The sequence below is a fragment of the Phocoena phocoena genome, chromosome 1, assembly GCF_963924675.1.
Source record: "Phocoena phocoena chromosome 1, mPhoPho1.1, whole genome shotgun sequence".
Taxonomy (NCBI): domain Eukaryota; kingdom Metazoa; phylum Chordata; class Mammalia; order Artiodactyla; family Phocoenidae; genus Phocoena; species Phocoena phocoena.
In genome coordinates, this window is record NC_089219.1 from 172,705,409 (window position 1) to 172,724,169 (window position 18,761).

An 18,761-nucleotide genomic window follows, 5' to 3' on the forward strand; every position below is an offset into this window, starting at 1 on the left:
TAATGGATATTTTCATGTCAGAGGATTTTATATGCATAACGTAATGGCAGAATTCCTCTTTTATTAGGATAAACATTTTAAAGTTTTTCTACCTAATTTTATTTTTTGTAAGATTATAAAGTGAAAAAATAATCTGTTAGAATTCATTTTAAACAGATTTAGAGAGTACTTCACTTGAGCACTCTAGCCCTAAAGAGCGATTTCTTTGTTAAATAAGGAAATAAACCTTCATTCAACAAAACCTTACCAAGTACAGTATCGTAATATGCAGTTCCTATGGGACAGGAATGGTGCCTGGCATTAGAGGATCTAAAACCCAAGATCTGTGTAGTGTTCACACATTTTATCTGCCAGGGAAAATTCAGTTCCATGGTTAGCTGACTGATCAAATTCAGTAGGGAAGTATTTTATGATAAGAATGACTATTTTATTGAGTTCATGGAATTAACTAAAATAATCAAATTTATTTCACATTCCATCTCAAACATTTGATCCAAGAGCTGCCTGAACCCTCTGGAGATAAAGGTTTTGCTTTTCTCATCATTTCCAAAACCTTGGCATTCCCTAAGTTACAGTCGAACACTGATGAAGCCGTAGCTCTAGTCATCCAGGAGCCTGAGAATCTAGGTCCTTACAAATGACAGAAGGGAGAGTGGGCACCTAGCATCAGCCGCATTGTCTCCGTGCTTATTTTTAATTACCTCAAAGCTTTAGAAACATGATCCCGTAAATGCTTTGTGGGAATAGTGGCAAATGCACTCATCATGTGAAATCCATAAATTGCTTATAATCCTCTCAAGACGTTAAAAAAAAAAAGCATTAAGTAATTGAAGACAGGAAGTCCTCAGTTAATTATTTAGAGGTGTTATCAATGCTCTAAGTAAACTGAAGCGTTTTCTGCTATCTCACGGAGCCCAATACCATGGGGACCAAGGGGTAGCAGCCATCATCTTCTCATATTCGCTAATGCAAACAGCGCGTGGCAGCTTGTCAATAAAAGACCTTTTCATATCATTTATTACTAAACATGCCCACGGTCCTGCACAGAGCAATCAGGATGTCAGTGACGGCATTGTTTTACTTGGGTTGCCACGTATGAAACGTGGGCCTCCTAATGTAGCCATCGGGATAGAGGAGAGGAGGAAAGGATTAATGAAATAATTGGGGCCACCGAGAACAAAATGAATTAATCATGTCGTCTTTAGCAGCAGACATGATAAGAGCTTATGTGTCTCTTAACTCTGGGGAAAATGTTTTCCAAATAATTCATTAAAAGTTGCTTATCGTTTCATTGCACTTAAAGGGGAAGAGTCACCAGCATTAAGTCAACAAGGAGAGAATAATTTGTCTTCCTTTCCCATCCCGTTAGAAGCTCATGAACACCTCCTGTGATAAAATAGCATAAATCCTAACAAGGCTAGTTGTAGCAGAAAATGTACTATTATTGCACTAAAACAGATATACTACATACCACTTTTGAAAAAAATGAGGACATAGTTTGACCATCAATATCCCAAAATGTGGACATTTTTACATGAGGATTTTACATTTAAATAACTCTACCATGTGCTCCCATCGTGTGCTACACTTGGCTCTCATGGTATTTATGATACTTTATTGAATATCCTTTCTCTTTGTCTCTGTTCCTCAACCAGGAGTTAAACCTCTTTAAGGACAGAGGCAACAGCTTCCTGTTTGCCATTGTGTCACCTGTACTGTGATCTATCACAGAACCTAACATATATTAAGTTTTTGAAAATCTTTGTTGAATGAATAAATATTGACTAGTAAACTAGTATCTGAGTGACTAGGTTCCATGTTGGTTGGATATAAAAATCACATTGTCAAACACAGCTAAATCTCAGCCAGGATGGGTGACAATTTGTGGGAACCAGTGCAAAATGAAAGCATGGGGCCCCTTGTTCAAAAATTATTAAGAATTTCAAGGCGATAAGAATAGACTCAAGCACGGGACTCTTCTAAGCATGGGAGCTGGGGTGACTCAGAGCATAGCTTGTGTGACCATGAAGCCAGCCCTGGTCTCTGGCAATCTGGATTTATTGGCAGTATAATTCATTTTTTTAATTTAATTTTTATTTTATGTTAAAGTATAGTTGATTTACAATGCTGTGTTAGTTTCAGGTGTACAGCAAAGTGATTCAGTTATACATATACATATATGCATTCTTTTTTCAGATTCTTTTCCCTTATAGGTTATTACAGAATACTGAGTAGAGTTCCCTGTGCTCTACAGTAGGTCCTTGTTGATTATTTATTTTATATATAGTAGTGTGTATCTTTAACTGAAACAGATGGGATGAAAACTGGGATGGCCCTCGTGTCCTCAGAACAGCTTTGGGAGCCTCTGTTGTCATGTGTGATGCTCTAGGCTGCATTTCCCCTACTACCACCTGACCACTGACCGCCAAGCATCAGACCTGTGAAAGTAGATGGGAGAATTCATTTTATTTTCATTTTTTAAATTCCGAGGAAAACCTTGAGCCTAAATACTTGCAAAAATAATAGCACAACATCAACCACTACTTCTCCCTTTCTTTTACCATTCTTACATATATAATATTATAGCCAAAGAATAACAAGCAACAGCTACCTAGACACCAATATTTAAAGGGAAAAAAAATTCCCCAGGAATCCCAGATATTTCAAGGTACTTTGCCTGGGCAATCACGACAGTTCTAGCCAACTCCCTTCCTCTGAGATGTATGTCCTTGTTGTGGATCATTTGAGCATCAGACTTTGCTGCCACCTGATGCCACATTCGGTTTCTAGAGCAGAAAATTCTGCTTGAAAATGTAGGGTAAAAGAGGCTTCAGTCTAGTACGACACCAGACTCCAGGGAAGAAAAATATGTATCAAAATAGTGTTACAAAAATCAAAAGCAAGGGTCTTTCCTTGGATTATCTTAATAATAGTCTTAATGTTAATATATTTGAAAAAGAGAGTCTGCCAAAGAAGTAACTCGTTCAGGAAGTACTTGGGATGAATCTGATCACTATTATATTGGGAAGAGGAACCAAATCTTTGGTCTAGAATTTCACACCAAATACAGAATTAAGAATGCAAATAAGCTTGTAGCAAGTAGTCAGAACTGAAAGCCGTGAAGTTGTTTCACTGGCATTTGCAAATGCAAGAGCCTCTTCATTTGGATGTTTTGACGTCCGATTCATATGAGACATCAACTGAACTCCTGTGTCAAAGCCTTGATACAAAAATGGACAGTGCTGATGGCTCCTCTCAAAGAGTCGAGAACTTGGCTTGACTAAGCAGGATGGGGGACTGCTGAGGTCATGCTGGATGATACTATCAAGAAAAGGGGACTCTAGCATGTGAGCTCCTGAAGTATTTTACAATCAAATTTTGTAACACAAATCATAATTTAAATCACCTTAGAGGTCTCTAAAGTGATTCCATGATGTCTTGGTGTGCCAGTTTTGAACATTCCAGATTTTCACATGGAATGAGATTAATCTAAAATCGAACCCTGACAAGGTTGCCGATAGATGCTGGAAATTCCTGGGAATCTCCATAAGCAGAGATCACTCTGGGGGGAGTGAGATCCTGGGGGGAATCACTTAGAGAGATCCCAGGCAGGTGGGAGCAAAAGGGAGCTCTTTTCAGCAGCAAGACTAGATGTGTGGTTCAGGTGGGCCGGGGCAAGCATCCAGTTTGGGTGAACTGATGCCAGGACAGGTAACCTGCCCACCGGGTGGACAATACTTGGTAACCACCTAACAAAACCTTTTTGAAGTAACTCAAGTCTCTCAGCACTTGACCTAATTATTAACCAGGTTGATTGAGGAACTTGTGAAATTACATATTCGTTGGGATTATTTGATAATCCTTCAGAAAATAACAGATGATACTTAGAATAACTGGATGAATGCTTTCAGGTAGCGCTAGCTATCTGAAATTGGAATAGACAAGAAAGCCTTTTCCTGACTAGCTGGAGATTAAAAATTAGAAACAAGCTGTTCTTTATAGAGTACATCCAATGTAACTTACATAGGTATGGATTTTGTTTTCCAGATCATCTTTTTATGATCCATAGGCAGACTTTTTGAGGTCCCTTTTTAACACGTTTAGTCTTGAAAGGGATGTTACTTGAAAGTGTAATTGTAACGAGTTTGGTTATAGTATGCCTCTTTCCTTTATAAGAGAACACGATTCCCTTTAGGGAAGTTCAAGTAATTGGCAGCCACAGTAATCTCCACTCCACTGAAATGTTAAATACTTGACTTTTCTCCATGCATTTGTCTTTCTCAGTTCTACCCCCGCTATTCTTACTCTTTTAGTTCAATGCTGAGCAGTTGAATGATGTTTTCTTTTCTCCTTCTACTCTTTGACTTTAGGATTAAGTTACAGTCGGAACAGTTCCTTGGAGACATCTCTTTATTTCCCTCTTCTCATCCTGATCAATTCATGAGTAGTTTTCAATTGTTGTGCCCTTTCCATTGCCCGTTGCTAATATGTCATATGTATCTCATTTTAAGGACTACCAATAGGGGCTTCCTTAAAATGACAGCAAATTCCAGTTGAAATGTGTTGATTTTATTGAGTTTTACAGAGTCATATATATGAAAGGTCATCCAGTTCATGTAAATCATCTATGCTTCCTGGCAGTCCATGCTTTCCTTACCGACTGTTTGAACCAAGCCTACTAGTAATCCAACCCTCTAACAATAGGAAAAACACAACACCCAAGAAAGAGAATATAGAAAATAATGGATTCATCTATTGCCTTCCCTCAAGTTAGGCTGTAGTCCAATTTAGCAGTCTATACTCCCATGCCTGCAGTTTACAGATATGGAAACTGAGGCACCTAGAGGTCAGAGAACTGGCCCATGGTAGTAGTTAATATATAGGTAAGGATTAGACCCAAAGAGTCTAACCTCAGACCAGCTATGCTGTACTGCCTCAGTACATGAATTGTGGTCATATTCCAAATGAAAATATTTAAATACCTAGTCCCACATGGATTTTTTACATTACTGGAAGTGTCACTGGGCTTTGAGCTACCTATGTCATTTTCCTTATAAGCCTCAGAAGACTGACCCAACTGTTCTGGGTCACATTTCTCAGCCCAACTGCCCAGATTTGTATCCTGACCTCACCCTTTCTTATCTCTGTGATCATTTTGAATATAGTTCCCTATGCTATACAGTAGGACCTTGTTGTTTATCTATTTTATATATAGTAGTGTATATCTATTCATCTCAAACTCCTAATTTATCCCTCTCCCACCCTTTTCCCCTTTGGTAACCATAAATTTGTTGTCTATGTCTGTGAGTCTATTTCTGTCTTGTAAATAAGTTCAGTTGTACCCTTTTTTTAGATTCCCCATATAAGCGATATCATATGATACTTGTCTTTCTCTGTCTGACTCACTTCACTTAGCATGATAATCTTCTGACTTCTTGACCAAGGCTTTCTACTCAACACTCAGTTCTACATCCTACCCACCACCCTTAATTCTAGCACTCCAAGAGATACATATTCCTCCACTAACTATGGCCCCATCCTCTGCTAGACCAACCCACCCCACCAATTTAAACACCTGTAACAAACTCCTTGGTACACCTTCCTTGGTCTACCAAAAATCCCTCAAGGGCTAGTTTCTCCACTGTTGTACCATTTCCAAACATCTGTCTTCTAGTGTTCTGGGCTATTTATAAAATGGATGGCACTCAACCCCCTCTGAAAAATTCTGTTAAAAAAAAGACAATCGCTACTTTTTTTAAAAAAGTATTCATTTATTTATTCATTTATTTATTTATTATTTATTTATGTATTTATTTTGGCTGTGCCAGGTCTTAGTTGTGGCACATGGGATCTTCGTTGTGGCATGCAGGATCTTTAGTTGTTGCATGTGGGATCTTTAGTTGTAGCACACGTGTTTCTTAGTTGCGGCATGCATATGGGATCTAGTTCCTCGACCAGTAATCAAACCCGGGCCCCCTACATTGGGAGCACAGAGTCTTACCCACCGGACCACCAAGGAAGTCCCTCTACTTTTATGTACAGTAAATTTTCTTTTTAGCTACTGTCCTCGCTGCAAATACCCTCAATCTTCTAATCAATCTTAGTACACCTCTGCAATGACATTTTCTTTTCCTTTCCTAAGACCCATCCTAAAATGTCCTTCAAAAGTCTGAAACCAGACCAACAAGAACACAAAATGAGAAGCAGAATTAAGGCTCTTTTTTTTTTTGGTTAGAATATGCTGGAGAAAAAATCAAGTATCGCTTCACTTTTACTAGCCATACTTAAGTCTGACGTTCAGGAAAAAGATCTGGAAAATATTTATTGTTCATAAATTATATTAACTTTTTATATTATTTTAGTAATATTCTGCAACTAGAGAAGAATCTCCTACTCAGTGAGATAGATACTGTGGGCAGGAGTCCCTATGGAATTATGAGGAAGGCCCTGTTTGGTCAAATCACACTTGTGATGGATACATGGACATCATCGCATCATAGCCCTGCCATCCTTATTGGGTACTTTTATGCCTCGGTCTTCCTTAAACAATATTTAACAGACATTGAATACATCAAATAGGCACTACTGGGAAAAAATGATTTAAATAAGAAACACTCAGAGATACCATCCTTACTCTCAAAGGGCTTACATTCTAAGTGAGAAAGTAAGTTATTCAGATAAAACGGTGTGACAAGGGTCAAGACCCCTTTTTCACTAATGGAAGTAAAGAAAGGGACATCGTCAGACTACACCAGCCACTGCAGTCTCTGACCTTCATTCTTGAATCTTTCCTTCCATTTTCTCTTGAGCTCTATATTCTAGCATCTTTAGCCTTTTCCCATAAGCTTTTATCAAACATACAAGGCTTGGATATGGCTTAGATATTTCATCATATTCCTCATCCCTAAATCAGGTAAATATCAAAATTATGTAAATCCTCCATAGCAACCTAATGGAAGATTATAATCAAATAAGTATCCACATCTTGTCATTAAATTGATAAGGAAACACAAAGGGCTTTGAAGCTGAATTCTGGAGCTGCTCCAGCTCCAGAACATTATGGCTTTAGCAGAGAATCCAGACTACTGCTTCAATTCTAAATGAACCAGTTAATTAATTTTTTCATTCACTTAACAAGCACCTACTTTGTGCCTGTCACCATTCAAAGGATATGGTTGTTGCCAAAACAAAGTCCTTGCTCTTTTTGAGCTTGCATCATGGAGGTGGAGACAATCAATAGATAAACAGACATATAATCAAACATCAGATAATGTCGAAGGCTATGAAACAAGAAAGTAATTTGAGAGGATAAAAAGTGCTGGTTATGGTTTGTAGATAGAGCAGTCAAAATCTTTTAAAATGTAGCATTTGAGCAGATCTGTATAAAGTGACAGTGTGACTTTATAAATGTCTCTGGAGGAAGAGTCACCTCACCAAAAGGAAAAAATATGTGAAAATGTAGTTCTAAATTCATGAAAAAATAAGTATAGTAATTATTGGATCCATGTTATAACTTAGCCCAATATTTGACGTTAGAGATTAAGTCCTATTCTTTTTTTAAGAAAATATTTGTAAAGCATTGTTTGAGTTTTCCCGAGAATCAAGGCAAGAAATGTTAGCCTCTATGTATCCTTGTTGGATGCCGCTGAGTCTTAAGGTTGCTTCTGCTAAAAGAAAGTGCTTCTCTAAGTAACCCATCCCATCTGCCTTAACAGCCTTAGAAGCTAGATGCAATGGTTCCCCATTCTACAGATCAGTAGATGAGAGCAAAGTGAAGCTAAGTAACTTGTCCAGGGTCACTGGCCACAGAGCAGTGAAGTCTGACAATACGCAACTTCTATTGTAAATGGATTGCCATTCTTTTTTCCCCTGATAATTTATTGATCAATATTGTGCTACATCATACATCTGAATACAAAAGAAGTAATAAGCAGTATCCCTTCATCAAAGTGTATTTAATCTACATGTAAAGACAAAAGCAACATATCCCCCAAAAAACTACAGAAGTAAGCCTAAGATGGTACGGTATGGGAACATATGGTGAAGAAATGCAAAGTTTAAAAAAAAAGAGTCAGTTGGTGTTAATATGAGCTGAATATGGCTTGGGGCTAAAAAATGTTGACTCTAACCTTCTTTTTACTTTTTTTCTGCCTCTGTTCATATAAGAAGCAATTGAAGAAACTGGGGTGGTTCGCCTAGAGAAGAGAAAAGTCGGGGGGGATTTGATAACTGTCTACAAATATTTGAAGAACTGTCATGTGGAAAAGAAATTAGATTTGTTCTATAAGTCCCTAGCGGGTGGAAGTGATAGAAAGAGTTCACCACAATATAAGGAAGGACTTTCAAACCAAATAGAGAACTGTAGAGCTCTCTAAAGATAGAGTGGGCTATTTGGGAGATGGACTACTTTGATCCTCTAGCCAGGGGAGCCCCTTCAATGACACCTTGTACAGGGGAATCAAGGGTAAAATGGATGGGTGGATGACATGAATTTTCAGATCTCTTCGAAGGCTGAGAATTTATGATTTTACCAGTGAGAAATGAAATTTCTATTAATACTGAGCTGCTTATGAAGTTCCTCTCTCCCTTAGAGAGTGTTTTCTGCTCTTAAAATTTTGGGATATCATATCTACAGCTCTGCATGTGACTGCTAGTGCTTACCTGATAATAAATAATCCTCTCAAGAGGTACTTGATTTCTTTTTGCTCTTTCTAGGTCTCCAGCCATACACCAACTACAGCTTCACACTTAGAGCTTGTACATCTGCTGGATGCACTTCAAGTGAGCCTTTTCTAGGTCAGACTCTGCAGGCAGCCCCTCAAGGTAATTAAAAAATACCCATGACTGGGGAGAAGAAGTTTTCATTTGGTATTTTGATGTGAACTCTATAAACTCTTTCATAACAAACAAGGAAGAAGGAATAAAGTCTATAAGTACAAAATTAAATAAAATTTTAGGTTCCTATTTCTGAAGTTTAGTTAAACTATAAGCTTCCCAAGGCAGTTTGCCTTCAATTCCTTAAACCTTTTAGATGTGGTTTTACATGGAAAAACACTATTATCTACTTGGATACGAAATTCCTCCCAAAATCAAGAATTAAATATTCCCAGAGCAGCTAAAATGTAACAAGCACCATGCTCCCTATGGAAGCTGATTAAAATATTCACTGCCCTCAAGAACTTACAGTCAAATAGAAGTGATAGGTCAAGTACCCAAATCTGTATGAAGAGAGAGAATCTTAAAGGTGATGTTAAGAAAGAATAAATGAACAGAATGCTCAGGTTAATCTATGAAGGGAGAAATTATAACCCATCACAGGCATCAAGAAAGATTTTAGGGAGCAGATGCCTTCTGAGATGGACCACAAGGAACAAGGATTTTGACAAATGAATGGTAGGAGGAGAAATACACAGCTTGAGGGAATGTAAAATGGGACCATCACCTTGGAGATCAAATTGGTGATGTCTATTAAACATAAAATGTTTCCCCATGACACGGCAGTTTCAATTTCATTATCTATGTCAGAAAATAACACTTCCACAACTGCACAAGGAGGCATGCACCAGGATGTCTATTGAAGCCTTTTTTTGTCGTTTGTTTAATGGCAGAATACTGGAAGCAATTGAAACGTCTTTGAGTGGGGGCATTGCTAACTAAATTCAGGTATACTCACATTTTGGAATTCCATGCATCAGTTTAAAGGAATGAGATGATCCATACATATAAAATAGAAGTTATAGAACTACATTCATGTATGGTGTCTTTATGTATAAAACAACACATAGAAAATGATATTCATTTCTACAGATAAATAAATAAGTGAATAGGAAAGATTCTGGCAGCATATACACCCAAATAATAACAACGGTCTGTGCGTTAGGAAGTGGGATGGGTAGTATCATTTACTTGCAGGAGAAAAATGTGTGCAGAAGCTTGGCTAGTGATCAACGAATTCTTTTGTTAATCTCTACTATCTGCCTGTTTTCCATGTGGGGAAACAGAGGCATAAATAAGTTTCTGAACAGAAATATAATGTTAATGATCATCAGACAGTCCTGAACTACTTGTCCATTACTCTTCTAATGAAGGGGTTGTTGTACCTCAGAATATTAGACCTGAACTTCCTACCAGTAAATGGGGAATAAAATGGAAAATTCCACATATGGGGCATATGGCTCCTCACCAGGAATTCACTAATGATGTTTTCTATATAAAGAATGTTTCATGTCAAAAAGCTTAGTGCTCCTATGAAAGGAAGAAACCAGCAGTGGATTTTTTGGAAAGGTAAACTGTCAAATGGATACTTTGATGATAATGGATAATTTCTAAAGGATCTATCAACCAGTTTTGGCTGAAACTCAGCCAGATGAAAGAGCAGGGTCTCTCCAGTTTACTCATCCAATCCATATATTTAAATTCTTAGAAAATATGCATCTCTATTCTCACTTTGTCAAAAAAAAAAGATTTCTTGAAAGAGCTCAGATTTCATGACTTAAACATTATAGCTTTCAACAGTGCTGGGGAGTATGAGATGAGAAATGTTTTACTTGATTTCTGTTTTTACCTGTATGCACCTTTACTTTAACACAAATAGCTGTGCAAAGGAACAATAAACTAAATGAGCTTTCCTCTGCAGAACAGACATGGATTTAGAATCCACTTTCCGGCTGTGTAAGTGCCAATTGTGAATAACTTGTATGAGAAATAAATGTAGTCAGGGTGCTTAACTTGGAGGTTGTGAGGGAACAAATCAGCAGTAACATTAAGTTGTGTTGTTTTGCTAAAGTGGAAATAAACATATCATTTTAAATTAATAACCCAAATATAACTAATTTTAAAAGGTCTAGTTGAGTGAATCAGCCATAGTTTGAAGGTCTAACATTTGGGTGTCTAAGTGGATATGGAGAGAATTAAAAGAAGCATTTGTTCCTAGCTACCCTGAGAGCTCCTCATTTCTTTCATTTTCAATCTAAAAAAGAAAAAAAAAAAAAAAAAGCACGTTATGACCCCATTGGTAAGTTGGACCTAATTCTCTCCGATTTTAACCTACTAGAAAAATGGCGTTCCCATAGTCAAATAGTGGGAAGAGCTTGAACTGGATTATTGCTCTCTTTTCAGGATTGCTGCCATACTGGCAAGCTCTCATTCATTTTTACAGTTCAAGCATGCAAAATTGCAGGCATGCGTTCCTCTAGCATTGATAATATGGAAAAGCAAAAGGAAAAGAAGACCAGTCTTTTTCAGTTTCATTCCAGATTCCTCTTCCTCTGCCCTTCTTTTATCTGTTGATGCTCTCCCTTGGAATTCTCCAGTACTAGCTGGAATTCCTAATGAAGGTGGAGAGCTCCCAAACTCTAGAGCTTTCACAAAGCCTACACTCACAGATTTAAGGCCTGTCTGTCTACCAATCTACGAGATGTTTATATTTAAGTGTTTTACAAATATTTCAACCTCAGTATTTCAATGTCTAAAATCGCTCTCCCCACTAACTTTCTTTTCTTCCCTTTTCCCTCTCTCAAATACCACTATCTAATCATCTAAGCCCCCAAACTGACATTCTTAATGCTTCTCTTTTCCTTAAGTTATAGTAGACAATTCTTCATAGTTTTATTAATTTTAAATCTTAAGGATTTTTAAAATGTTGTTCTTCCTTTCCATCCCTTCTGTCGTTGCCTTAGTTGAGACACCTACAACTTCTCCAGAGCCTCCTAATTAGTCTCCCTGCCTCTGGTCATTTCTCCTCTTTCTCAAATCACCACCCCAGTTCTTTTTTAACAGTTTTGCCAAAATAGGCATAACTCACATTAATTACCTCCATAAAAATCCCATTTCTTTCCAGGAGGAAAGAAATCCACATCTTCTTAGTAAATCAAATTAGATCCCTCAAGTTTTAACTTCTGCCAGTCTGGCAAGTCTTTTGGTCTTTCCCACATGCAATTTAATGTACCAGTCATGCCAATATACTTGAACTTGTACCATGCTTTCCCTATCTCTAGGGCTTTGTGTGGGTTTCCCTCAGCCTCTAGATACCCTTCCCTACATCCTCACTCAGCTAACTCCCATTTTTTCAAAATGTGGCTCAGATGTCTCCCATTCTGAAAATCTCCTCTGACCCCATCCCTTTCCCATCCATCCCCATTTCACTCCCAGCCTGTTTTAGGTACCATGGCTAAGTGCTCTAATAGCACACTAAGCTTCCTTTTCTTAAAGCACTTATCAAACTGGACTATAAATTGTTATTTACCCATTTTTATTCATCACGATACTATAGGTTCCTTGGAGGATAAAGACTATATATCTTTATCCCCACATTCACAGTGCCCAACATAGAAAACGACTAAATTGAGTAGAATGTTGAATCCACAAATGAACAAATAATAAATGGCCCAGAATTCAATGCACTTCTGACATCAGCCAATACAAAACTGGTTCCTTTGATTAACTTCCAAGGGAAAGCCAATCCACAAAAAATGTTGGGATTTTTGACTAGGAATTTGTAGGGACACAAGAAATGGGTAATACTGCATGACACTCAAGACAAAGTTAAAACAAAGCCAGTGGACATGTTCCTTACTTAGTAGCTATTATGTCAAGAGACCAACCAAGGTGTCCTTCTGACCTTTCCCTCTTACACCTCTCAGCTAGTTTACCTGCTCCCCACCCCACTTCTAGATGATTTCCCTCATGACCATCCATTCCCTTCCCTCGAACAGCCTCAGTTCTGCCCTTCCATTATGTAGAATAGGTTTTCTGATGTCACTGAGACCCAGGCTCAGCGAGGGAGGTAGATTCTTCACCTGGGACTTACTAAGACCTCTCACCAAAGGTGGGTCTTATCCTATCAAAGATTTCTTGCAGCTGCCAAGATAAGAGAGTCTCCATAACATTATGCAAGTGAAAATACAGGGCTTATTAGTTTTTTACACATTCCAATTTCATCTTATAAATCAAACCAACGGACACAGGGTTATTGCCAACATGAACAGAGCTTTCACCAGCTTTTCTAAATATAAAACTCAACTTTTATTTAAAACACAAAGCAACACCAAAATGTGGCTTCATTTTGTCTCATTAACTCCTGCATTTCCACAGACTGCACTGACTGATTCAAAGCAGAAACTAAGCAGTAGCCTTTCTCACACCTTGGTGATTTTTAATACATCCTTCAAGGTAAGGAAGACAGGACCGCAGGAAGCGGATTGTGAACTACAGCCTTATACTTTATCTTTTAAATCAACAGACTAATATCACGTTTAAATCGGAGCTCTAATTAGCTGGGTGAGTCATCCAGCAGCTGTTGGCAGAGAGACCCAAACATAAATGTATATTATGATTTGTGGATTTGTTCAAGTACCTAACATAGGGTGAGCTTTCAGAACAAAATGAACTACTCTCTTCTCAGGAGTAAGCTGTTCTTTAGAAAATCAGTAAGTTTGAGCCATTTTTAAATCGATCTTGATTCTTTCAGAATGCTGCTAAGTAAATAGCGTTTGAATGTCCTTTTCTTATAAAAGTGTTGAAATCTTACCCTTTCCTGAGTAACTTACACAGGAGGTACAATCAACCAAAAACTATTGATTATTGAGAACCTAATATTGAAATGAGTTTTTTTTAAAAGCTGAAGAAGAGACTTACAGAGTCTATTCAGAGCATGACCAGATGACAGCATGAAACTCCTTCTCATCGCTAGGTTCTCCATCAATACATTTTTACATTGATAAGACTACTTAAATATTTGACCTTGAATTACAGTTGTTTGGGTACACATTTTATCTTTTATACAGAGGGTATAAACTCCTCATAAAAATGAGCCATATCTTAGTCGCATTTGTATTCCATAGAATCCTTACATAGTAATTTGTGGGACATAAATTTACAACAAAATTATTCAATATTTATGAGGCATTGTGCTATCCATAAAGATACATGGGCTACTAACAGAGTAGACCCCTGCCCTCATGCAGCTAACTTTGTATTAAAAGCAGGAGAAAGAAATAGACCACACAGTCATAAAAACAAAAAATAATGATGATATCAAAGAAAGAAGATGATTATGATGTTATGAGCATGGAGAGGAAAATAGAAAAGGGTATATGATAGAGAGGAACAAGGTTGGGATCACTTTAGATAGGGTTAAAGTTATAGTTAGGGAATAGCGGTCAATAAGACCTCCCTGATAAGGTGATATTTACACGGGTCACTGAAATCTGAGAATAAAATGCACAGTTGTCATGGTGTCATGAACAAAAGTGTTCCAGTCCGAGGGAATGGAAGTGCAAAAGCTCAGAGGTGAGAAAGAACTTGAACCATTCTGAGGCTGGAAAGGAGTCTGGTGTGGCTGGAGCTTCATGAATGATGGAGAGAATGGTGCCAGGTAGTCCAGAGCCAGAAAAATGTAGGGCCATACATGTTATCATAAGGAATTGGAATTATACTATATGAATAACTTCAAAAAGGCTGTATATTTTATGAATATTATACTAGGTTACATATACACTATATATGCTTTTATAAGTGATAGAACGACAAGATTTAAAACACAGACACTAGTTTAGAGGCTATCACAGGAGTCCATGAGAGGGAGAAATGTAGTTTGGATCAGGAGAGGTAAAAATAGAAGGACTGTGCACATTCAGGGTAGAATCTGTAGGACTCGATGATAGATTATATTTAGGGGTGAGAAAAGTAAGAGCTTCTGGGATAATTTTTTTCTGTTTTGCCCCAGAAAATGAATAGTTGGAGAAGACTTGGAGACAAATAGATTGTAGACCAGAAAACCAAGAGTTCTGTTTTAGATGTTTTAGGTTTTTGATATGTTATTAGTCATCTAAATGGAGGTAGACAAGTAGAGAGTGGAGCTCATGTGTCTGAAGCTCAGGAGAGAGCTTTAGTATAGCGATATGCATCGGGCAGTGTTCAACATAGAGATAATGTTTAAAACTGAGACTAAATGGAGATCAACTACAAAGATAGTGTTGCCAAACAAGAGGAGAGGAAAGGAGAAGAGGGGAGGGAAGGATAGAGGAGAGAGCCTAGTTCTCTGAGGCACTACATCATTTTGAGGTCCAGGAAGGGAAGAGAAGCCAGTAAATGAGGCTGGAAGTAGCCAGAGAGAAAGGAAAAAACAAGCACAGCATGTAGTGTCAGAGAGGCACAGGCAAAGTATGTTTGTTCATCGAATTTGATAATTCAGGCAAATACTAGATTATGATTCCAAGTAAATAGGCATCAAATTCGAAAATTCCTGGATATTTTCTTAGGTCTTGATTACACTCAGAGTAGCAGCCAAGACAAAGTTTCCATCACTAGTTGTCTGGCATTCATTTTCTAAAGGCAATTCAAAACTAATAATAATTAAAGCATTAAAAAAGTATTTATATATTTATACCCAATTATATACTTTACCTCCAAAACAAATAAAATGTATTTTTGTTGCTCACCATGAGATTTTTTTATCAACAGATAAAAATATCATAGCATGTGGAGTGATGGTATGACTTTTGATATGGTGCTTACTGTATCCTAGCAATAAAACTTCCTTGTGTTATTTTTGCCAGGAGTTTGGGTGACACCTCGACACATTATCATCAATTCTACAACAGTGGAATTATATTGGAGTCTGCCAGAAAAGCCCAATGGCCTCATTTCTCAATATCAATTGAGTCGTAATGGAAGCTTGGTTTTCCTGGGGGGCAGTGAGGAGCAGAACTTCACTGATAAAAACCTGGAGCCCAACAGCAGGTAAACTAAAAGAAAACTTTACCAATCATACAGTGAGAATTACAGACTTCTCAGGGTTGAGAAAGAGGCCATCTCCAACTGAAACAATATTAAATTAATTGGTTAATTAATCTCATATATTAGCCATTCCAGAGCTGATGAAATCTCTTAATCCATTTCAGATGTTGAAGATCCAAACACTAGCTCATTACACTAGTCTTCAGAGGACATGATATTCCTTAAAACTGTAAACAGCCTTTTATTTGACATGAGAATTTTTTAGTATATGAAATACACAAAGTATTAAATTTTAAGAATTATCAAATGATCTTCAAAATCATGCAGCCCTAAACTAGCAAGAAAATAGATTTAAAGAGGTGTGTTTTGCATCAACAACCTTTACTTCTGGGATAATGTTTTCTCTACTTGCTATACTATATATAGACAGGAGTGGTTCGAGGGGGAAAACTTCCACATATTTGCAATTCAGTCCCATTCATTTCTCAGCAGAGATCAAATATATCTTAGATCAACAGATGTTTTCTTACAGAGAGTAGAGATCAATTTAGTTTTATTGTAGAGAGTAGCAGATCAGTTTAGAAACATCTTTCTCTAAACATATTTCCCTGAACTCTAACCCACTTAAAACTGGAGAGCATTCATTTGAATCCTCCACAATCCACCAGCACACTCCAAGACTTTCCTGAAATCTTTAAGAAAAGCAATGAATTACTCGACGGTTAAAAATAAGATGGGGGGGACTTCCCTGGTGGCGCAGTGGTTAAGAATCCACCTGCCAATGCAGGGGACACGGGTTCGAGCCCTGGTCCGGGAAGATCCCACATGCCACAGAACAACGAAGCCTGTGCGCCACAACTACTGAGCCTGTGCTCTAGAGCCCTTGAGCTGCAACTACTGAGCCCACATGCCACAACTACTGAACCCCGTGCGCCTAGAGCCCATGCTCTGCAACAAGAGAAGCAACTGCAGTGAGAAGCCCACACACCACAACGAAGAGTAGCCCTGCTCACCACAACTAGAGAAAAGCCCACGTACAGCAACAAAGACCCAACACAGCCAAAACTTAATTAAATAATTAAAATAATAGTAATAAATTTACATTTAAAAATGCCCATATTTAAAAATAAGAAAAAATAAAATAAAATGGGAAAGGGTCTGAAATAGTGATGTCCTGGAGAGAATGTTCCCTGTGCTAGAAAAATTATAAGGTCTATGGTAAAGTCTCTGGATGGGGACCAAAGAATTTGCAATTTGTCACAAATTTAGAACCAAGCAATAGATAGAAAAGCCAGCAATCACTGTCCAATTGTCATATGCATTGCCTTATCACAATTCTTTCTTTTTTAAATATAGGTACATTTATAAGCTGGAAGCCACTACTGAAGGTGGCAGCAGTCCCAGTAATGAGTACATTATACAGACACCTGTATTAACACCAGAAGAAATCCAACCTCCATATAACATCACAGTAATTGGGCCTGATTCCATATATGTAGCTTGGACCCCCCCAGGTAAGAAATAAAACCTGTGTGTGTGTGTGTGTGTGTGTGTGTGTGTGTGTGTGTACACGCATGCGCACACACGCGCATGTGTACATAAAACATTTCAGAGGAAATTAATTGGAGATAGGACTGGAAATGTGAATTTAGTAAATCAGAAGGACATATTCTGTCTCCTGGATAAATATAAACAGAATAAACCAAACTACACTCACGGGTCAATACATGTGTTAGCATTTATGTACATACATGTAGATAGATATAGGTGTAGGTGTATAGATAAAGATATATAGATACCTAGATATATACTTTTCTATCAAAGCAACACTTTCTTTCAAGTACCAGAGCCTAAAAATCTCTTTTCTTATTCATACATATGCAAGGTAAGTCACATAGGTCTGAACTACCTTGAGCATCCATTTCTGCAGGATTCCCTAGATTGAATCATTGGCATTATATTATAGTAGGGAATGGAGAATTCGGAAAGAAAATAGACCACTCCACCCATGTATCTTGAGTTGTGACCAGTTATATAGTAGCTGAATTTTACCTCTCTAAGCTGTGTAGCCTCCATCAAACCATTGAGTCCCTAGTAGGTTGCTTTTGTGGCTTAGTGCAATATTATATTTGGAATATAATCACCATCCTCAGGTAAAACTCTGACTGCATTAACACTGTGGATTAAGGATTAGAGTGAAATCTGCTTGCTCTGTCTTTTAACATTAGGGATATTTGGAAGTTTTGTTTCAGTAAAATTTAAAACTGATTAAGGTGTTAAATGAACTTCAAAGATATGTGAGTTTATTTTTAATATCTAGTCTTAACATGAAATTGAAGCATGAAATTAACACAAACCCCTGTTGTCCCCATCAGATTAAGTTTAGCCACATTTCAACATGGTACTGAAAATAATTGGTTAACAGTCATTTGGGCTATCAGCAGATCCATTCCATAAAATAATTAACAGACATATTTTGCATTGAAGTGAACACATAACTCAGTCAAAACATGTAATTTAGGCATAAAGATAACATAAAGGCATAATATTGGATTGGCCAAAAAGTTTGTTCGGGTTTTTCTGTAAGATGGTATGGAAAAACCTGAATGAACTTTTTGGCCAACCCAGTATATAAAACTTAAATTCTCATGAACCAACATCCTTCTGATGTCATAATCTCAGATCAAAGAAAAAAGGATCTTTTGGGGGACAAATTTGCAGGAGAAAATCTCTGAAGAGCTTTCTAAGCAAAGAAAAACTTGTTGCTCTAAGATATAAAGTATAAATGATTTCATCCACCTTTGTATTAAAATGAACATGCAACATATTAAATTAAACAAAACATGAAAGAATAATCAATAGCGCCAGGATGTGTCATAAAGTACTATAATTCAGATCTCAGTATTAGAAGCATAGCTGTTCTTGAACTCTGCTCTTAATTTTAACAGAGGAATAAATACAAATCTCCTGCTGTGAAAAATAAACAAACTTACATATCCTTTTATGGAATTGATTTCTACCTT

At 37.4% G+C, this 18,761-nt stretch overlaps 1 protein-coding gene across 1 annotated transcript in view; it reads left to right on the forward strand.

Moving 5' to 3' along the window:
- USH2A (usherin) overlaps positions 1–18,761 on the forward strand; it is a 791,707-nt gene that overhangs the window by 603,723 nt on the left and 169,223 nt on the right. The window contains exons 55-57 of the mRNA XM_065876328.1: positions 8,716–8,823; positions 15,558–15,741; positions 17,095–17,252. Coding sequence (XP_065732400.1) covers positions 8,716–8,823; positions 15,558–15,741; positions 17,095–17,252 — 450 coding nt within the window. The remainder of the gene's footprint in view (positions 1–8,715; positions 8,824–15,557; positions 15,742–17,094; positions 17,253–18,761) is intronic.